Here is a 23486-nt window from a genome sequence, read left to right as displayed (position 1 = left end):
TTTAATGAGGCAGTTAGTTTAGGACATTAATATTATTATTATTATTTATTATTATAGCGCCATTAATTCCATGGCGCTTTACATGTGATAGGGATATGCATATTACATATTAATAGCCTTCATAAATCCTGGTTCTTCTGAATTTCCTTGCGGTGTTACAGGTCCCTAATAATTTAAGTTGAAATCCTTCATTCTCCTATGGCGGAACCTCTTCACTCACAAGAAGGCCGTGTCCCGTTCTGAGTATTGTTTGACCCCCCTGTAATCTCCCTTTATTGCTCTTCCCTCAGGTCATTCTCACTTCAGACCACTGACAACTGTTTGAGTGATTTTGTAGAAATTAGAGAAGGAAATGACACCGGAGAATCCTTAGGACATTTCTGTGGAAACACATTGCCAAGTAATGTCACCTCAATCGTCGGTCATATCCTTTGGGTGAAGTTTGTGTCTGATGCTGCCGTCAGCGGCCCTGGGTTTCGAGCCACCTTCTCCCACTGTAAGTCAATTCACCTCATTTCCATCTGTTCTGAAAATACACAATAAAAATGTCTATCAAAAAATTGGGATAAGAGATAATAATAATAATAATAATAATAATAATAATAAATTTAAAGAAAATGAAATACAAAAAAAAAAGTTTAAAGGGGTTTTCCAGTTACGGATATCCTCTATTTCTGAAACTGTCGTTTGTTTTTAGAAAAAAAAAAACGGGGCTACACTCACCCTCCCTGGGTCCAGCACTGAGTCTCCTCTGCTGCTCCCAGTGTCTGTTGTCATTGTCATCACGTCGACAGCATGGCAGCCAATCAGTGAGCTCAGAGCGGGTGACTTCAGTAATTGGCTGCAGTGGTATCAGCATGACGTCAGCGCTGCAGACAATAACAGTCTTTGGGAGCTGCAAATACTTAGTGCCGGACCCAGGGAGGGTAAGAAAAGCACTGTTTAAAAAAAAATAAATAAATAAATTTGAGGGTTTTTTGAAATGGAAAACACCTTTAAACTGTTGGAAAGGTATAATCGAAAACTTGCCATGCTGCACAAATCAATTATATGTATCTGATATTCTAGCTCAGCCCCACTAAGATGAATAGGTTTGAGCTGTAATACTATCAACAACCAGTGGATGGGTGTGGCGCTGTTTTAGGAAAGAAGGTATATGTGGTTTTTATAACATCTAATCTATTTGTATTCAATGGCATTAGTATTTGGGAACAATATAGAAGGAAGCTCTGGACAAATTGCATCTCCGCTGTGGCCCAGGCCGTATCCTCACCATTCGGACTACACCTGGAATATCAATGTGGAATCAGGTCGCATCATTGAGATGACATTTATGGAGATGGACATTGAAGACCACGCAAGCTGCAACTACGACAAACTACGAGTACGTTGTAATCCCGATCATTTATGGGATAAAACTCTTGATTTTATTATGGTTATGGCTCATATCAGAATTATGGTCTGCAGGCATGTATCACTTATAACAATTAATTATTATGGTTTTCCAATGCGTCCGTAAAAAAAAAAAAAAATTAAAAGTCAAGTTGGCAAACTGCACATCGTCATCGTTGCGGCATGATGCACATATGACGTTGCGTCAGGCCGGCTAATCTAAAGAAGATCTGCAGGCGTCAGCAGGTAAGAGATGGTACTCCCTCTGCCGTGCTGATAGACCGCTAGTGTGACCAATGGATTGGGACGTGCGAATAAATTCCCACCAACCCTGGTGTTTTAGGAGAGAGGGAAGCATAACAAGGTGATGATACCCCTTTTGAAAAGTATACTTATGTACACTCGTGGACAAAATTGAGAGTACCCTACTGTTAAAGTAAGAAAAACTCACAATGGTCAACGATATTGAAACTTGACAAAAGTAATTTTCAACTTAAATTTACTGAATATCAAATTAATTTATTGAAATATGTTTTTTTTTAAATTTTAAGTCAATAGTAAAGAGGTTGTCCACTACTTTAACATTGATGATCTAGCACTCTCGTCGATCAGATGTTCTCGGTGGGGGTAGCGGCCGGAGCTGCTGAGTTACCGAGCTGTGCTGTGCAGCTCTGTCTGCTGTATAGTGGCCTCGTCCGGCACTGCACATCCGTCGCCTATACAAATAAATGCGAGACAGATGTGCAGTACCCGGCTGCGACCACTATGCAGTAGATGGAGCTGCACAGCACAGCTCCATAACTGAGCAGTTCCGGCTGCTACCGCCACCGAGAACATCTGATCGGCAAGGGTGTCGGGTGTCGCACCCCCACCGATCAGACATTGATGATGTTACACGCACGCCGCCTAAGTTCATATAGGGGCGAGACCGCTTACATGAATTTGTTGGAATCCTGTGGGGACCGTTACTTAGGGCGACCATAGGCTGCAGCTTCTCTCAGGCACACGATAGATTCAGATGCTGACCAGACACATCTGACAAGAGTCTTCATAAACGGTAGAACAGTAACATTTTATGAGGCACGGCCAGCGCAATGCAAATGTCTATTTGAGCAACAGGCTCCAGTAATAACAGTACAGTCTCCTTTGCAGCACAGCAGTACACAGTCTATTATCCGGTAGCACAGTACAGCACACTTCTATGCTTACACAACCACAGGCTTTTCCTTTACAAGGACTCAATAGTACACAGCATTCTTTATCCTGCATGGAGATAGAGGGGGGAAGGGTGTAATGAGGGAGATGATCTGTATGATAGGATTTTTTCCAGTCCTTATCTTCCTGGCTGATAATACTCCACACTGTTAGCTCGGGGAGTCTTTCTGACCTGTGTTTAGCTTCCCTCCTGACCTGAATTCTGTTTCGTTAACTTCTGTGAGATACAGATCATAAGCCACCTTTCTCTTTGGCTCTGGTCAGACAGTAAACAACTTCCCCACAATCCACCTGGGGTTCTGCTAAAACACTTCCTGTCTCCTGTGCTTGTGTTACTTCTAATAGTTGCTGAATGATTTTAAAGCAACAGCGGTATTTCTACATGTCACAATGACCTATCCTAAGGATTGGCCATCAATGTTAAAGTAGTGGACAACCTCTTTAAACACTGAATTTCCATTAAGATCTGGTCTTGTCCCTACACAGTCTGGCATTATCCAATCAGTGCTCAAAATGTCAAAATGTGTAGATACCACACCCTAATGAGAAAAGGAATGGTATCACCCTTTTGCCAATTTATTCAGCATTATTTTCAGGAGGAATAACATATGAACATAACAATACCTGGCTGTGGGCTTTAGCATGCTGGCGCTGCTTTTAGTTAGTGCAGCAGCTGTTTTGGATACTATAATTATGTGTTTTCTTATTTGTGTGTAGTTTTGCAGTTTTGGATTGTATTTTTTTTTGCAGATATTTGATGGACCTAACATTCACTTTCACGTGATTGGCACGTATTGTGGGCTTACCCCTCCACCTTCACTCTTCTCCTCTGGTAGCACAGTGACAATTCATTTCCTAAGTGACAACAGTATCAGCAGGAGGGGGTTTTTCCTGGAATGGAGAGCAATCAATGTATCACCGGAGCCAGTACCCACCATAGCTCCAGGTATGAATATTAGCTGCCTGTAAGGAATTAGGAAAACATCCTAGATTTTTCAGCTATTTTTTTTCAGTATGTTTAATAAAGCTATTGGTATGAAAATTTGGGATTGGGGGCACTATTTAATTTTTCATCTCTAGGAGGTCTCCTTATAGCGCTGATTTACTCCAGCTGTTTATGCATTGCATCACAGGTGCATGTGGTGGAGTTTTACGGACCGGAGAAACACCATTATTCCTTTTCTCTCCTGGATGGCCGAATATGTACTCGCCAAGGATTGTATGTACCTGGGTGATCAGGTCTCCTCAATCCACAGTGGAGCTGAATCTCTTGTCGGTGGATATTGAAGCACATACCACATGCAATAGTGACAAGCTTGTCATCAGAGACGGTAAGTGAGAGATTATTCGATAAAGAATATAATAAAGTGTCTGTCTACCATTTACTATCATATTTTTTTAATGTATTTTTGTGCTTCACTTTTTCTGATTCAATTTCCGAGTGTCACCACTAGGAGGAGCACAGTCTGCATTAAGCTCCAGGGCTCCCTCTAGTGGTGACTGCGGGCACCCAAAATGTTATCTATTAAATCAATACAGGGGATTTTGATCTGTTATCATTATTGTTGTTGCTAATATTACTTTCTAATATTGTTAACATTCTGTCATCAAGGAGACAACAACATTGCCCCCACACTTGCCACTATCTGCGGTCGAGAGATTCCTGGACCAATTCGATCATCTGGTGATTCAATGTTCTTGTACTTTGCCTCTGATGGAAGTGTTTCTGGAAGGGGGTTCAATGCGTCTTATCACAAAAGTAAGGTTTCTTTAATCTTATTCTAGTTATACACTTTTCACTATACATTTAGGGTTGGTGACTGACTACATTCCCCCTCGGTACTGATAGGTAAGAACCTGTTCAGCACTCCCCGCCCCTGAGGAACCGTATTTCTAGCAAACAAGGGTTGAGGAGTTGGCAACGTGTTATAGAAGGAGGAAGCATACCCTATTCTTCATTGGCTCCATAACAGGGGTCTCTATTTTGATTTTTGCCATGAGGCCCCCTCTTTTATGTACACTCTATACGAAAAAAGACTAATATGGTAAAATTGTAAATCCCTCCCCTGCTGTACCCCCATGAAGAAGTGGGTTTTCCTTTGATGTATTTTTTTCTCTTATTCAGGTTGTGGTGGATATTTACATGCAAATAGGGGACTGATCACATCACAGGATTACCCCGAAAACTACACTCCCAATCAGAACTGCACGTGGCACGTCATGGTCACCACTGGATTCACAATTGCCGTCCATTTTGAACAAACATTCGAAGTACTGAACAACGATGGCTCCTGCGGAGGTGGAGACTACTTAGAGGTACCTTAAAGGGGAGACAGATTGATGCTAGTGGCTGTTGTTGGATAAATCTTTTAAATCTTCAGTCTTTCTAGTCTAAGTTTACACATCCTACTAGCAGGTTTAATTTTGGAGTATGGGGTCGCACGTTAGGCCACACCCATTTTACAACAAACCACACCAACTTTTCTGCAAAGTCACACCTCCTTGTCGAACAAGGCACATAAAATGAAATTTTTTTCAATGTGGTGCAAGATAGTTTTCGCTGCAAATTTGCAAATAACACACACTCAGTGATGACGTCATCGTTCACCTGTCTCAGGATCGCGTCAGTATTCAAAGTAGGAAAATATTATAATCAGAACACAACAATGAATATAACCCTAATTGTGTACTTTACCAGATGAAAAATGGACCCGATGAGTCAGCCCCTCCACTTGGAAATGGAAAATTCTGTGGCAGGAATGCGCCGTCCACCATGCACACCTCCGACAATGAACTCTTTGTCCGATTCATCACAGACGCCAGTAATGAAGGGAAAGGGTTTAAACTCAGATATGAGGCTAAAAGTCTAGGTATGTGATTATTTTATGTAGATGGTCTCCAGACTCTCATGAGTAAATATGACTTTCTCTGGTTATTCTCCTCTGTGTAGATCTGGCTGGTTATACACTTGTTATGGCGCCCCCTGCTGTTTTTGTGATTCCTTCTCAGAACGTCCATCTAATGTGTACAGTACAAGTGAGAAGAAGTTAATTCTAGTAGACAGATTCTTAGTGACTGCCATTCACAGTAACAGGAATCAGTCTACCGCCTGCATGCAAGAGGATCCAACCGAGTTACTGAGCATGTGTGACCGCCGACACTGGACACATCAGGATGACGTTCTGAGAGGCAATTTGGAGAACACCAGAGGGCGCCCTAATAAATGTGCAAGGGCAACATTGAGACCATTTTTCATGATTTTGTTATGTTTTGTGATCTGTAATAGATTGGCTCACTTGGCTGCACATAGAGGTAGACACAGGAATGCTGTCTCTTTAAATCTTCCACTGGTTTATTAAAGGTACTGCATAAACCAATGCAGAGTTTAGCAAAATAAACATGGCCTTTCTGACCTAATGGGAAAACAAAAACATAACATGGCACAGTCCATGTTGCTGCAGGGATCTGCCCGCTCAGGAACAAACATAAAAGGTTCAGCTTTCCTTATTGCGAAAATACAGCTCTTGTGCTCACATCTCCAGGCACACCCAACACTGAATCAGGCAGAAGGCTGTGTATTTACCTTCTGGACTCCACCCTGGGTTGTAGATATGGTGAACAGCCTCCCAATCACTCTGTAGCTGTTCACTAAACCTAGCCCTTATCGTGGCCGATTAACCCTTCTCAGCACTTGTGTGCTGAAGCATTTACCTTGGTTCATATCACTGAAGCTAATAACCTCAGTGACACATATCTCCCCTCCAGTACTTTGCCAGTGACTTTGTCACAGATCTAACAGACACATTTAATACTTATTGAAACTGTCCCTTTAAACAAAGATCAAATGGCAGAAAGGTTCATTTTCTAGTGGCTCTAGTGTGCCCCTCATAACTAGATAACCGCTCTGTGTCGGCAGAGATCAGCGACGGGAGCAACAGTCAGATAGTAATTGATTTATAGAAGAAGAGGCCACAATATAAATACAGGGGTGTGAAGACCTGGGGTCTTCCGTGGGCATAATACTACTCAGACAACACTTGGTGAGGGTAAAACAGTGTGGCAATATTTTATTGAACCACCAAACAGACAATAAACACATAGAACAGTCCTAGCTAATACCCAAGATGGTGCAAAATTACACAGTCTCACCCTTCCCCTGGCCCGCTGGGGATAGAGCAACTGCAACTTTAGGACTTCCAGGACCAACTACCTCAACCAGTGGCACCCCGCTTTGGATGGACACCACAGAGAGGAGGTAGTGGCAAGCTTAGGAAGCTGACAGTCCATTGAGGTATTAGGCCAGGAGACCCGAGGGTCCCACCCTGGCTTCTCTGAACGTCTCCATGGGTTCCAGGCAATCGGAGGGTCCCACCTGGCAGCTCTAGACAACATATCCATGGAACCAGGTGACAGGAGGCTTTCCAAAACATTTTCATGGAACCAGGAGACCGGATGTTCCCAACATGGCGTCTCAGAACATATCCATGGGACCAGGTGACGTCATTGTCCCAACCTGGTTTCCCCAAATGTATCCAAGGGTTCTCTGATGGTCAATGGAGCATATATGTATCCTTCCAGCCAGGGCCATATACCCTTAGGCTGGCATCCTGTAGAATCCAAATATGTGTCCCTTTGGATGAAGCCATGTTACCAAGCTGCTGTCCTGAAGAGTCTCTCTCTTATTCCCCTTGCAGCAGGATATAATCCCTTTTTATATTTACATCTGTGGCTAAAGTCATCATTCACAGGTCAGGGGGGATATCTCATTGTTTGAGCATTTTATCAATTTTCATAGTTTGTAACCCCCTGCTCTGTAAATCAACAACTAGCTGGCTTAGTACAATATATAATTAGCATATTAACAAAAAACATTGTTCCCCAACACGGTATCGCTGTCCTCCATACAATAAGTTGCAGTAAATATCAACTCAAATGTCAACATTCAAGTTTATACAAATACTAGTCTGTCCTTCTTGATCAGCCAAAGAAAAACACATACCGTATTTTTCGGACTATAAGACGCACCTAGGTTTTAGAGGAGGAAAATAAAAAAATAAAAATTTAAGCAAAAAATGTGGTCATGATGCACTTTTAAGGGGGAGGGGGTCTTCTGCTGACACTGATATAGGGGTAATGTCCCCCAATTCTGACAATATCCCCCATCCTGGTATATATGCCACTCCCCTTTCTTTTATATGTGGTCCCCATCCCCATCCTGGTATGCCTGGCATCCCTCCATCCTGGTATGCATGGCACCCCTCATCCTTATCCTGGTATGCATGGCACCCCTCATACCTATCCTGATATGCATGGCACCCATCATCCCTGTCCTGGTATGCATGGCACCCCTAATCCCTGTCCTGGTATGCATGGCACCCATCATCCCTATCCTGGTATGCATGGCACCCCTCATCCCTGTGCTGGTATGCATGGCACCCCTCATCCCTGTCCTGGTATGCATGGCACCCCTAATCGCTGTCCTGGTATGCATGGCACCCATCATCCCTATCCTGGTATGCATGGCACCCCTCATCCCTGTCCTGGTATGCATGGCACCCCTCATCCCTGTCCTGGTATGCTTGGCACCCCTAATCCATGTCCTGGTATGCATGGCACCCCTAATCCCTGTCCTAGTATGCATGGTCCCCCTAATCCCCATCAGGCTGCACATTAAAAAAAAATAAACACTCCTACTCACCTTTCTTCTCTCCTCCAGCGCTGCGTCCGGTCTGCCTGCACTGATCTCTCCCTGTGAGCTGCGCATGACGTCACTGCCATGTGCGGCTCACAAGGAGAGATCAGCTGCCGGAAGTCACTGCTCCCCACGCCGGGTCTGTGTGCGCGGGGAGCAGTGACTTCACTCTCCTTCATAGCCGGCACACAGCCGAGCCGCGCTGCAGCTGCTGCTGCTGCCGGCTATCTCCTGTGCCAGCTCATTAAAGGGCATGAATATTCACCCCCTCCCCACGCCCATGGGCGTGGAGAGAGGTTGAATATTCATGCCCTTTAACAGCGGACACAGGAGATAGCCGGCAGCAGCAGCAGCCGCAGCGCCGCTACACTGTATACCACTATTAAGGAGCATGAATATTCAGTGCTCCCCACGCCCCATGGGGGTGGGGAGCAGTGAATATTCATTTTATTTAGCAGCGGGGACAGTGTAGGCTGCAGCGGGCAGCTGCTGCCTCCTGTGCCCGCTCCTCCACCCATACCGCTCCCCCCACACCACACATATATATACACCCCCCCAACGTTTGGACTATAAGACGCACCCCCCATTTTCCTCCAACATTTTGGAGGAAAAAAGTGTGTCTTATGGTCCGAAAAATACGGTACACTCAAAAGTCAACACAAACACGATAGTGTATTTCTCCTGGCCTAACAAATCTAGAAGTCGGGCTAATTAATAAGTGTTGTCACAAGGGGTCAGTGGACTAAGAAGATAGGGACATTATATACTATATCCCAGACATGCTGTCATTACATTTTGTTTATGATTGTGTTTATTTCCAGCATGCGGAGAGACCATTTATGTCACAGACTTCAATCCCAATGGTTTTGTTACATCACCAAATTATCCTAGTCCTTATCCTCAAAATACAGACTGTGTGTGGACCATCATAGCCCCGAATGGTGAAGCCGTGCAGATCCACTTCCAAGATCAATTTTACATTGAAACTTCTGACAAGTATTTTTACTTTTCTAATACTTTCTATACATATCTTAAAAAAGATATGGACACCTTGGAGGGGCACATTTTTTTTTACTAAAAGATGACCTGTCACCAGGTCAAAAGTTGTGAGTTTTTGCTCTTATTTTATTCCTGCTGTTCCCTTGAATAAATGTAATTTAATTTTTTTTTAATCCACCATACGGTTCCAGAGATATGGGCCTTTTCATTTAGTGCTAAATTTTGTGTTTTTTTTAATAGAAGTGGGCGTGGCTCACAAGATCCTCTGGGGCGTGGCTCACAAGATCATCTGGGGCGTGGCTCACAAGATCCTCTGGGGCGTGTCTTTAGGTTACTCTAGATTATTATTCTGTGAGACACGCCCCTTTGATAAAGAGCATAAACATTTCCACCAAATTAAAAAGGCCCATATCTCCGCAACAGTATGGCGGATTTAAAAAAGTAAATAACTGAATAATGAGTGGAGCAGCGAGAATAAAATAAGAGCAAAAACTGGACACTGCCAGGTCCTCTTTAAATGCATGTATTTTGGGTTAAAAAATAATTTTTGCAATAAAAATTTTGCACTGTGTGCACTCTACGTTGCACTGTTGGCTTCAGAACGAGTTAACTGACAATCCATCAGTGAGCTTGTTCTTATGGAAAGTTTATAACTCTTTTATCTATATTTTAATGAGCTTTCCCCAGCTGATTTGTGTTCACATCAAAGTTCAGCTCACTGAAATAAGAACTGTACCATCTGTACCATACTGGCAGGAAGAAGCCGACGCTCAGCATAACAGTGATGGCTTAACCCATGCGCTGCCAATAAATCCAAAGGACATAATCCAATTCTATAAAAAAAAAATAAACTTTAATTTTCCAACGCATTCTGACTCCTTGGTCAGGTACAGCTTTGAAAGGTTAGCGAAAAGCTTGTCAAACGTTCTTAATTTATTTTTTTTATAATTGTACAATTTTACACTATGGAGTGCCCCTGTTGTTTTTTTTGTTTTGTTTTTTTTTTTTATAAATCTGAAAAACAGAGATAAGTACAAGCTCTCTTTCAGAAAGCGCCAAGTTCACTGATAGTTTCTTAGTTAACTCATTCTACAACCAGCAATGTACAGGGAAACAAAATGCCAAATGGTGCAAACGTTTTTAATAAAACCCGATTGCAAAAATACAGACAGAAAAAAAATCACTTAAAGGTGTCCTTATCATATTTTTATATTCTATATTGCTCTCCAAATGAGTTTTCTCCAGCGATAAAAGTAAGGGTATGTTCACATGTTGCAGACTTTTTTTCTGCACAAAAACCCAGAGTGGTGGCAGGAAAAATGCCACATACAATACACACATTTTTGTCGCTCTTTTAATTGTGTTTGTACATGCGTTTTTGTAGCATTTTTAATTAGCTTTTTCACCCATTCATTTTAATGGGTGAAAAGCGCAGAAAAAAATGCTGAAACAACTGACAGGCTGTGTATAGGCAGAAAAAAATGCAGCAGGGCTCAGAATACACGTGGAGAAGAAATGCAGCGGATTTCAGAAATCTCATTGACTATGCTGGTACTGTAAAATGCTGTGTATTTTACGCACCAAATACGCAGCAAAAAAAAGCCATGTGTGAACATACCCTAGTGGTGTACTGCTGCCATAGCTTCCTAACTGGGGGGATCTGATTGCAGAGCCTCGTTCTCAGGATCGATGGGGGTCCAAGCAGTCAAACCCCTAGCAATCAGGAAGTTATCCCCTATCCTATGAGCATGGGATAACTTGCTATAGCCCATTTAAAGGGGTTGTCCGACTTTAAGCTACAAGTCTGCAGTCACTCTATGGGACTGAAGACTTGTGAATCCTCACATCGCGCACACTGCGCAATTCTCCGGTGCCGATGCTGGGAGCGGGCGGTCATATAATGTCAAGTATGTAATTTGCATACATCCGGACACATTCCGACTAGATGTGTGTAGCCTCCCTTGATACACTTCCAAGGCTGACCACGTCTAGTCAGCATGTGACTGAATGTATGTACAACCCCTGGCAAAAATTATGGAATCACTGGGCTCGGAGGATGTTCATTCAGTTGTTTAATGTTGTTGAAAAAAAGCAGATCACAGACATGGCACAAAACTAAAGTCATTTCAAATAGCAACTTTAGAGCTTTAAAAAACACTAAAAGAAATCAAGATTAAAAATGTGGTACTCAGTAAGGGTAATTTTTTTCAGACCAAGCAGAGGGAAAAAATTAAGGAATCACTCAATTCTGAGGAAAAAATTATGGAATCACCCTGTAAATTTTAATTTCCAAACCTAACACCTGCATCAAATTAGATCTGCTCGTTAGTCTGCATCTAAAAAGGAGTGATCACACCTTGGAGAGCTGTTGCACCAAGTGGACTGACATGAATCATGGCTCCAACAAGAGAGATGTCAATTGAAACAAAGGAGAGGATTATCAAACTCTTAAAAGAAGGTAAGTCATCACGCAATGTTGCAAAAGATGTTGGCTGTTCCCAGTCAGCTGTGTCTAAAATCTGGACCAAATACAAACAACATGGGAAGGTTGTTAAAGGCAAACATACTGGTAGACCAAGGAAGACATCAAAGCGTCAAGACCGGAAACTTAAAGCAATACGTCTCCAAAACAGGAAATGCACAACAAAACGAATGAGGAACGAATGGGAGGAAACTGGAGTCAATGTTTGTGACCGAACTGTAAGACACCGCCTAAAGGAAATGGGATTTACATGCAGAAAAGGTAAACATAAGCCATCATTAACACCTAAACAGAAAAAAACAAGGTTACAATGGGCTAAGGAAAAGCAATCGTGGACTGTGGATGACTGGATGAAAGTCATATTCAGTGATGAATCGCGAATCTGCATTGGGCAAGGTGATGATGCTGGAACTTTTGTTTGGTGCCATCCCAATGAGATTTATAAAGATGACTGCATGAAGAGAACATGCAAATTTCCACAGTCATTGATGATATGGGGCTGCATGTCAGGTAAAGGCACTGGGGAGATGGCTGTCATTACATCTTCAATAAATGCCCAAGTTTACATTGATATTTTGGACAGTTTTCTTATCCCATCAATTGAAAGGATGCTTGGGGATGATGACATCATTTTTCAAGATGATAATGCATCCTGCCATAGAGCAAAAACTGTGAAAACATTCCCTGACAGAAGACACATAAGGTCAATGTCATGGCCTGCAAATAGTGCGGATCTCAATACAATTGAAAATCTTTGGTGGAAGTTGAAGAAAATGGTCCATGATAAGGCTCCAACCTGCAAAGCTGATCTGGCAACAGCAATCAGAGAAAGTTGGAACCAGATTGATGAAGAGTACTGTTTGTCACTCATTAAGTCCATGCCTCAGAGACTGCAAGCTGTTATTAAAGCCAGAGGTGGTGCAACAAAATACTACTGATGTATTGGAGTGTTCTTTTGTGTGTTTGTTTTTCATGATTCCATAATTTTTTCCTCGGAATTAAGTGATTCCTTAATTTTTTCCCTCTGCTTGGTCTGAAAAAAATTACCCTTACTGAGTACCGCATTTTTAATCTTGATTTCTTTTAGTGTTTCTTAAAGCCCTAAAGTTGCATTTGAAATGACTTTAGTTTTGTGCCATGTCTGTGATCTGCTTTTTTTCAACAACATTAAACAACTGAATGAACATCCTCCGAGCCCAGTGATTCCATAATTTTTGCCAGGGGTTGTAAATCATATACTTGCGGTTATGCACTTGCACCGGAAAATACTGCACCGGAAAATACTGCACCGGAGAATCCTCACAGCGCACAGACTGTCAGATAGAGTGACTGCAGACTTGTAGTCTAAGGCCAGACAACCCCTTTAAGAAGGAAGCTGCCTTTTTTGTCTTTCCATTACTGATGGAGTATGGAGTAATGGATATTCCCATTTTTAGTACATTTTTACATCATGTTTCTGCCTCTAATACAAAACACGTTTTCTCAGTTGCAGCAACAGTTACCTGGAATTAAGAGATGGTGCGGATTCTGCCAGTAGAGTCCTTGCAAAACTGTGCGGGAACACATTACCCGCCACCTATAAATCCTTGGGCACGGCTATGTACGTGAGGCTTAGAACAGATGGCAGCACACCCCGTGCAGGATTCAATGCCCAGTACTCCATAGGTAAGGTCACCCCACACACTACGAAATGTATAACTACACTGGAAAGGGGGCTGCACATACACTCAGCAAGGCGGGAGCTGCTGGACCACCATAATCTACCATCTGCTGCAAAGAGGAGAGGCTCCTGCTGCAGTCAGTTGTCTTACAGCCAGACATAGGAAAGTGAGGATGAGATGGAGGCGGACATGACTGATCTCCTGGGACACAGAGAGAAGTTCTAATTGTAATATAACATAGTTTTCCCATATTTGGGTCACTAGATACTTAATTCTTTTAGATTTGATTTTCTTTGATAATATTTGCATTTTACGTGTTTGCAGCCACTTGTGGAGGAGCACACTATGGGCAGAGTGGCATCATCCAGAGTCCCGGTTACCCGACACAGAATTACCCGGACTCCTCCTCGTGTGAATGGTTCTTCAATGGACCTACAGGCCATTACCTGATCATCAGATTTCAGTCTCTGGATCTTCAGAATTCATCAAATTGCTTAAGTGACTTTGTAGAAATCCGAGAATATAACGCATCTGGTTAGTTCACTTATATGTCACATCCTATACTGGGGCGAGATTACCTAGGTACGGTGAGCCCTGGAGGTATGGAGGGACTGGGCTACTGTCCGTTGGTTCAATTTGGACAAATCTGGAAAAAATATTCAATATTTTAGACCCTGTTAGCGTTCAGTGACAGCAAGCACAAAGTGTATTACTTCTGCAGAATAGGTGATATATGTCTGATCGCTGGAGGGTCCAACACTGCCCCCCATCACTAGTAGGGTGGTCCTCCATTTTCCTCCTATGTACGGGCCCAGTGAGGAAGTGTATAAATGGAGTTGTGGTCATGCACTGTTGATTTGAGACCAGTGTCCTTTGTATTCTTACCTGCTGACCCCCGGATGTCCATTATACCTGGGCAGTTTTTTCCTCTATGTGTAATTGTATCTTGATGTTTTTTAATTGTAATCAAATAAATCATTGTACTATTATATTTTTACTATGTGTTATATTCATAGGTTTGTGTAGTTTGGTGGACATATAGTCATGTTTGACTGTTCATTGTTGGATTTATCTATAAATTATGTGTAATAATTATATATTACACATGGAAAAAGTATTGAACGCGCTTACTGAAATTTATTTAATACTTTGTACAAAAGCCTTTGTTGGTGATGAAGCTTCAAGATGCCTCCTGTATGGAGAAACTAGTCGCAAGCATTGCTCCAGTGGGATTTTGGCCCATTCTTTCACACAAACACTCTTCACATCCTGAAGGCTCCTTCTATGAACTCTGAGCTTTAGTTCCTTCCATACATTTTCTATTAGATTCAGGTCCGGTGATCGGCTCGGCCATTCTAGCAGCTTTATTTTCTTTCTCTGAAACCAATTGAGAGTTTCCTTGGCTGTGTGTTTGGAATCATTGTCTTGCTGAATTGTCCACCATTGTTTCATCTTCATTATCTTGGTAAATGGAAGCAGATTTTTTCCAAAAATGTCTCAGGACATTTGTCCATTCATCCTTCCTTCAATCATATGAAGTTTTACTGTGCCATAAGCTGGAAAACAGCCCCACAGCATGATGTTCCCACCTCCAAACTTCATTGTTGGTATTGTGTTTTTGGGTTGATATGCAGTGCCTTTTGGCCTCCAAACATGGTGTGTATTATGGCATCCAAAGAGTTCAATTTTTATCTCATCTGACCAGACTATATTCTCCCAGTATTTCACAAGCTTGTCTAAATCTTGTTGAAAAACCTTAAACGTGCTTGAACATGCTTTTTGTTCAGCAATGGAGTCTTGCATGGTGAGCGTGCATACAGGCCATGGAGATTGAGTACATTACTTATAGTTTTCTTTGAAACAATTGTACCTGCTGATTCCAGGTCTTTCTGTAGCTCTCCATAGGTGGACCTTGGCTCTTGGACAACTCTTCTGATATTGCTTTACACTCCTCTGTCTTACATCTTGCGGGGAGCATCTGCTCGTGGATGGTTTATGGTGAAGTTATGTTCTTTCCATTTCCGGGTTATCTGCCCGACTGTGCTCACTGGAGTTTAGAAATTCTTTTGTAACCAATGCTATCAGTATGTTTTGCAACAATAAGGTTGTAAAGGTCTTGAGACAGCTCACTGGTTTTACCCATCATGAGATGTTTCTTGTGTGGCACCTTGGTAGTGAGACACCTCTTTAGAGGCCATCATTTAAACAAAATGATATTATTTTTCACTAAGTGGCAGGATTGCTTTCTAATTACTGATAGATTTAAGATGGTGTCATGACTTTCTGTGGATTTTTGCACCACTCTTTCTTCATGTCTTCAATACACTTTCCCTGTGTCATTTCTTGTTATTATACATAACTTAATTTATGGACGTCTATGATTTGATTTCTTTGCCTGTGTGGATTGAATGGGTTGTTACCTACATTTATGAGAATTTCATGTCAATATCACCTTTAGAAATATATTTACATAGAAAATTGGTGACGTGTTCAATACTTATTTCACCAGCTATATCTCCAGGATGAGCCAATGTCAGACCCCTTTGCTAATGCTTATCTCCAGGCCCCAATAGTGCTGCATCAGTAAATAAAATGTCATATTCCATTTTCTAAACATCTATATGAATGTTAAATCATCGTTGGATCTAGTGCAGGCATTGATGAGAACTCCATGCAAATTGAATAAGATATAAGATATCTTTTTTTTTTCTCTTTACTTATATAGGTAAACTGTTAGGAACGTTTTGCAATAACACAATACCAGAAGAGGTGAGGACCTCCGACAGTTTCGCCTACGTGAAATTTGTCAGTGATGGATCTGTGAATGCCAAGGGATTCCGCCTCCACTACGATGCCAGTGTAGAAGGTGAGACACTCAGGGCAGGGATCTCCCGTAATCTCTGGTAATCCCTGGCTGGACGCTTCACTCGTCACTCAAAAACAAAGGGGAGGCGTTGTGAAGAGTTGTAAGCAGCACTTTGTTAGGGAATGTCCATTGGGCCCTTGTGGGACGGCCACTCCTCAGATTAAAATGCCACTTTTTATTCATGTTGCTACTAAAACCCTCCACAAAGGTACATTTCTACATCTCTACAGCTCTTCTATCCAGCGCTGACAGCTGTTATCAGGGTCAAGCCCACCGGCAGACGCCATATAAGCGGAATGTGTCATCAGAAAATGTCCTATTGTTTAAATCCGGTTTTATGTTACATATATATATTTTTTTTTTTTGATATTTTTTTCAAGTTTGTATCTAAATTTAAAAAAAAAAAGAAGAAATCTTGCCATATTCACCCTGGCCACTAGGCCAATTACTAGATTCACACTCCCTGTTCTTTACACATGAATTTGAAGCAGTCTCATTATAATCACAGACAGGATTACAATGACTGATAACACCTTTATATACAGTAGATAACACAGGATCCATCATTCACAATAGGTGATGTCACAGATCACCTCCTCCTCCTCCTGTACAATGACTGATAACACCTTTATATACAGTAGATAACACAGGATCCACCATTCACAATAGGAGATGTCACAGCTCACCTCCTCCTCCTGTACAATGACTGATAACACCTTTATATACAGTAGATAACACAGGATCCACCATTCACAATAGGTGATGTCACAGCTCACACCCTCCTCCTCCTGTACAATGACTGATAACACCTCTATATACAGTAGATAATAGGATCCACCATTCACTATAGGTGATGTCACAGCTCACCTCCTCCTGTACAATGACTGATAACACCTTTACATACAGTAGATAACACAGGATCCACCATTCACATTACGTGATGTCTCAGCTCACCTCCTCCTGTACAATCACTGATAACACCTCTATATACAGTAGATAACACAGGATCCACAATTCACAATAGGTGAGGTCACAGCTCACCTCCTCCTCCTGTACAATGTCTGATAACGCCTCTATATACAGTAGATAACACAGGATCAACCATTCACAATAGGTGATGTCACAGCTCCCCTCCTCCCCTCCTGTACAATGACTGATAACACCTCTATATACAGTAGATAACACAGGATCCACCATTCACAATATGTGTTGTCACAGCTCACCTCCTCCTCCTCCTCAACAATGATTTTGCCCAGATCACAAAGCTTTAGCAAAAGGTACTTGTATACAGGTCAGTAGGGTGAGAGTCAGGCTCTTGCTGCTTATTTCCATATGGCTGTGAAAAGAACAGGACATAAGAGTTTAATATTAGGCCTAGTGATCATGTGAAAATTGCAAGATTTTTGAATTGTTCTTTAATCTATTTAGTGATAAGAAAAATTGTGAAAAACACATAAGAAAAAAATACATTTAATATAGAAACTTGACTTCTTAAATCATAGGTGATTTCCTGCACTATTATTGTATGTATGGCGATGACGAACAATCGTGTTTTAAGAAATATCATTTGAAATTAGAAAACGCAGAAGTACCGTAATGCTTTATCTTCCAGAGTGCGGAGGAGACATTAATGGAATCACTGGAACATTCAATTCTCCGAATTATCCCAATCTGTACCCGCATAATCGCGTGTGTGAATGGAGAATAACAGTACCAGAGGCGAAACGTGTGACACTGACAATTCACAACCTACAGCTGCAAGACCACCAGAGCTGCAGTAATGACTATGTGGCTGTAAGTGCTATGGAGAAGTTCTGGGGTATTTCTGGGGTATTTAGCACAGTACGGCCAAAGTGCGCAGTACGACTCAAGCCGTGCAGTACGACTCAAGCCGTGCAGTACGGCCCAAGCCATGCAATATGGCCCAAGCCACTCGGTACGTCCTAAGCCCCCAGTGAGGCCCAAGCCACGCAGTACGACATGAGCTGCGCAGTACAACATAAGCCATGAAGTAAAGCCCAAGCCGCCAGGAGTAAGGGCCAAGCCGCACAGGATGACACAAGCCGCGCAGTACAGCCCAAGCCGGTCAGTAAAGCCCAAGTCGCCAGGAATAAGGGCCAAACCGCACAGTATGACACAAGCTGCGCAGTACGGCCCAAGCCGGTCAGTAAGGCCCAAGACGCGCAGTGCATTGATGTCTTTGTGCCATCTGCGACGGGTCTGTTGGAAGGCTATATGTCTATGGCAGACTGTGGCCTACAGGACAGATAGTGGTGTGGCGTATGGCCTAGGGCTCTGTGATCTACCACATCATCAAACTGTTTTGACGTTGATACAGGTTAAACTGGCGCTTACCTGGATCTTTGGGTGCTGGCAACACCACTTCTCCATCTTTGCCCTTTTGGTTCCCTCACGCTAGGCCACCGATCACCCGTATAAGTTACAGATTTATTCTTGCTCCTACATTCTGTAAGTAAGTTATAGTAATACTACCGCTACTTTGTCTTCCGATCTGATTACAGGTATACAATGGTTATCGCCATCAGTCGCCTCTTTTGGAAAAACTTTGTGGTAACATCGCTCCAGACACAATAATCAGATCTTCAGGCAATACCATGAAAGTGTCATTTATCACAGATGGGTCCATGTCCAGCGGAGGATTCCAGGCTACATTCACTTCAATGGAAGATGCTGGTAAATAACTAATAATAAGGGCTCATGCACTTGACCGTATTTCCGGTCTGATCGCAGCCGGACCAATGTTAATATATGGGGCCGATGAAAAAAATAACAGCATACTCGAGTTGGATCCGATTATTGGATTGCACTCAGCCATGCAAGTCAATGAGTCCGTGGAAAACAACAGACTGCACTCGGATGACATCTAAGTGCAGTTCGATTTTCCTGAACTGATAGAATGGAGAAGATGGAGACATTTTTTTTCCCATGTTCTCGTCATCTGAGAACATCGGATCACACTATGATCACACTCAGGGTGTGATTAGCATTGACATAGAGAAAAACCTATCATCATCACATTGAACATATGGGATTAATTATAACTGAGGAAGTGGGAAACTAATTATAACTGTGGAAGTGAGAAAAAGCTGACACTTTGACCTCCATTGAAATAGGGACAGTGGCCAGGTAATTACAACAGGAGAATTGCTCTGGGAGCCAAACACAAAGCCTGAGATTCGTTTATACAGAGGCAGGGAAGTACATTTCCAAGGCATGAGCGTCTTCTGATCAAAGCACGGGTCGCAGACTTTTTTGGAGCCAGTAGTCAGTGATAAATAATAATGGAGTTTGCATCAATCTGATATTTAGCACCTTAGCAAACAGACGAACATAACGCATTCACTCACATCACTGTAAGACCATTCTAACCTCTCCAACTTAATATTGGTCCGATAGATGATGCTATCCATGCCATATTTCATCTCTATAGAAAGGTAAAATTGCAATAGGAAATAGGATGACAATATCTACCATCTGGGACCTCCAGGGGTGAAAATATCGTGTAAGTTGGGGATCTCATAATCTGCTAAAAGACCCAGCACATCTCACCAGCCTCCATATAAGCTCACCAAAGGGAGGTATGAGGGCCTAACCTTGATCTAATAAAAATGAGAGTTTGCGTGTCTGTCATTGTTCATTCTGGAAAACATAGTTCGCTGTGAAAGTGGTTGATTTTCCTAATCAGAGTGCTTCCCTCCATAAAGATAAGAGCCATTCCTGCAACATCAGGTTTAGTGCTTCGCTGTCGTTGTTCCTTCTTATTTTATGTAATTGTATGTTCCCATTTTGCATAATCTTTGTATACATTTTATAAACACTACCTTTCTGGATTAAATATGTAAAATTTAATAGCTCCGTTCCCCTTGCTCTGTAAACCGCAACCCTGAAGCCATACTGTAACAGGTGTCCAATTGGCCTGTATAAATGATTGGTGGTGGCAGCTAGTAGTTCATTTTGTTATTGTGGCGTTGGCAGTGACCATACGGGGGGGGTATATATATATACATATATGCAGTACAGACCAAAAGTTTGGACACACCTTCTCATTTAAAGATTTTTCTGTATTTTCATGACGATGAAAATTGTACATTCACATTGAAGGCATCAAAACTATGAATTAACACATGTGGAATTATATACTTAACAAAAAAGTGTGAAACAACTGAAAATATGTCTTATATTCTAGGTTCTTCAAAGTAGCCACCTTTGGCTTTGATGACTGCTTTGCACACTCTTGACATTCTCTTGATGAGCTTCAAGAGGTAGTCACCGGAAATGGTTTTCACTTCACAGGTGTGCCCTGTCAGGTTTAATAAGTGGGATTTCTTGCCTTATAAATGGGTTTGGGACCATCAGTTGTGTTGTGCAGAATTCTGGTGGATACACAGCTGATAGTCCTACTGAATAGACTGTTAGAATTTGTATTATGGCAAGAAAAAAGCAGCTAAGTAAAGAAAAACGAGTGGCCATCATTACTTTAAGAAATGAAGGTCACTCAGTGCGAAAAATTGGGAAAACTTTGAAAGTGTCCCCAAGTGCAGTTGCAAAAACCATCAAGCGCTACAAAGAAACTGGCTCACATGAGGACCGCCCCAGGAAAGGAAGACCAAGAGTCACCTCTGCTTCTGAGGATAAGTTTATCCGAGTCACCAGCCTCAGAAATCGCAGGTTAACAGCAGCTCAGATTAGAGACCAGGTCAATGCCACACAGAGTTCTAGCAGCAGACACATCTCTTCAACAACTGTTAAGAGGAGACTTTGTGCAGCAGGCCTTCATGGTAAAATAGCTGCTAGGAAACCACTGCTAAGGACAGGCATCAAGCAGAAGAGACTTGTTTGGGCTAAAGAACACAAGGAATGGACATTAGACCAGTGGAAATCTGTGCTTTGGTCTGATGAGTCCAAATTTGAGATCTTTGGTTCCAACCACCGTGTCTTTGTGCGACGCTGAAAAGGTGAACGGATGGACTCTACATGCTTGGTTCCCACCGTGAAGCATGGAGGAGGAGGTGTGATGGTGTGGGGTGCTTTGCTGGTGACACTGTTATGGGGTTTATTCAAAATTGAAGGCATATTGAACCAGCATGGCTACCACAGTCTCTTGCAGCGGCAAGTTATTCCATCCGGTTTGCGTTTAGTTGGACCATCATTTATTTTTCAACAGGACAATGACCCCAAACACACCTCCAGGCTGTGTAAGGGCTATTTGACCAAGAAGGAGAGTGATGGGGTGCTACGCCAGATGACCAGGCCTCCACAGTCACCAGACCTGAACCCAATCGAGATGGTTTGGGGTGAGCTGGACCGCAGAGTGAAGGCAAAAGGGCCAACAAGTGCTAAGCATCTCTGGGAACTCCTTCAAGATTGTTGGAAGACCATTTCTGGTGACTACCTCTTGAAGCTCATCAAGAGAATGCCAAGAGTGTGCAAAGCAGTCATCAAAGCAAAAGGTGGCTACTTTGAAGAACCTACAATATAAGACATATTTTCAGTTGTTTCACACTTTTTTGTTAACTATTATAATTCCACATGTGTTAATTCATAGTTTTGATGCCTTCAATGTGAATGTACAATTTTCATAGTCATGAAAAAACAGAAAAATCTTTAAACGAGAAGGTGTGTCCAAACTTTTGGTCTGTACTGTATATACTGTATATATATATATTCCATGCGTTGGAATCGGAGATGCATATACCATACGCTCACTGTGAGTTCACCCATAACTGGCCTTGTAGTGGAAGCAACCGCGACCTCGTCTATCACTCGTCAGTCAATTGCGTAATTGTCCTGTCGATTGGAGGCTGAGCAGTTGTGTCTCTGTGACAAACTGGTGGCAGCGGTGGGATCTTTGTCATCTCTCCGGTGTCATCTGTGATAAGCATGATCGTCTCGATTCTCTCGGATGAGACAAAATCTGGTGGTGTAACCTTAGTCTAAAGTAAAATGATAAATGGTGTTACAGGTGGAGTGTTGGGCAGATGAACCAAATTTATCACAGTGGCTAACTCTTTAGCTCGTCTGTAGACACTTTGTCTGTCTGAATGCCACATCTTGGTTGGCTTATTTTAAAACAAGGCTTTTGTACAAAAATTTGGTCACGATGTGGTACACTGAAGCCAAGCCCCTTTGTCTAATAAGTCACAAAAGTATATAAACCACAATCTGGCATGAGGGATTTATATTTTTGTATTGTTGCGGTCTGTACTTGGACCATGATAAATGGAGGTTGGAACTGATGGAAACTTCCCTTTAAATTGTCAAATTGTGACCATGGCTTTATGCTTCAGCACAAGCTGATACAGCTCGGTTATATGGCATTTCTGCCCCACTAACACCTTGCAAGTAAAGCCGCACACATTTATCTTGCAGTTTGTGGTGGGCCACTCATGGAAGCTACTGGGGGAAATTTCACGTCTCCGGGATATGATCAGGTGACGAATTACGCAAAGAACCTGAACTGTGAATGGACAATTAACAATCCAAACGCCTATAACTCAACTACGTACATCGAGTTCAAGATCCTGCAGCTGGAGCCGCACCAGAACTGCCAGAACGATTTTATAGAAATCCGCTGGGATCACGCAGAAGGCGAGCTCATCAGCCGAGTGTGCGGACGGACAAAGCCGTCTGTGCCGCTCGCTCTTGTTGCTGCCAGAATCTGGGTGCGTTTTGTAAGCAACGCGGAAGTGGAAGACCGCGGATTTGTTGCTGATTATATATTTACAGGTAAAGGTTTACAGTCTGACATATCTATTATATTTGTATTGTTGTCTGACATGGCTAATAACACTTTAGCTGATGGCCCCAGAAGCCCATCCAATGATCTGGACTTTTTCCAAACAGGTTCCATGTGACAGCAGTATATAGGGCTGGAATCCATCAGGGAAAACCTGATTCCACATGATGAGATCCCAAGATCCCATAGCAGGCGCAGATTGACATCTTCCATGCTTCATTACTGTCAACATCACTAATGGTTAAAATTGCAAAGTGCTCGTAAAAACAAGCAACCTGCTAATTTACTTGTTAATAAAAATCCTCTCCGTTCTCATTTTATTGCTTAATGCTCGTTGTTTAGGTTACTGGCCTCCTCTGCAATCTCGCAGTGTTGGTCGAGCATGTGCAGTGCTTACAAGCTCTTTTTAATAGAGCTTGTAA

At 42.3% G+C, this 23486-nt stretch overlaps 1 protein-coding gene across 1 annotated transcript in view; it reads left to right on the top strand.

Moving 5' to 3' along the window:
* The window catches only part of CUBN (cubilin), a 259514-nt gene that overhangs the window by 205644 nt on the left and 30384 nt on the right, over positions 1–23486 (top strand). Inside the window, exons 37-50 of the mRNA XM_073677458.1 lie at positions 291–496; positions 1203–1384; positions 3358–3553; positions 3741–3938; positions 4220–4366; positions 4733–4923; positions 5306–5477; positions 9121–9295; positions 13267–13445; positions 13766–13975; positions 16167–16307; positions 17920–18101; positions 18830–19001; positions 22698–23054. Coding sequence (XP_073533559.1) covers positions 291–496; positions 1203–1384; positions 3358–3553; positions 3741–3938; positions 4220–4366; positions 4733–4923; positions 5306–5477; positions 9121–9295; positions 13267–13445; positions 13766–13975; positions 16167–16307; positions 17920–18101; positions 18830–19001; positions 22698–23054 — 2708 coding nt within the window. The remainder of the gene's footprint in view (positions 1–290; positions 497–1202; positions 1385–3357; positions 3554–3740; positions 3939–4219; positions 4367–4732; positions 4924–5305; positions 5478–9120; positions 9296–13266; positions 13446–13765; positions 13976–16166; positions 16308–17919; positions 18102–18829; positions 19002–22697; positions 23055–23486) is intronic.

This window comes from Phyllobates terribilis, unplaced genomic scaffold (assembly GCF_046119375.1).
Source record: "Phyllobates terribilis strain yellow unplaced genomic scaffold, ASM4611937v1 Scaffold_4__5_contigs__length_816908805, whole genome shotgun sequence".
NCBI classification, from domain to species: domain Eukaryota; kingdom Metazoa; phylum Chordata; class Amphibia; order Anura; family Dendrobatidae; genus Phyllobates; species Phyllobates terribilis.
This window is presented reverse-complemented; position numbering and strand designations above follow the sequence as displayed.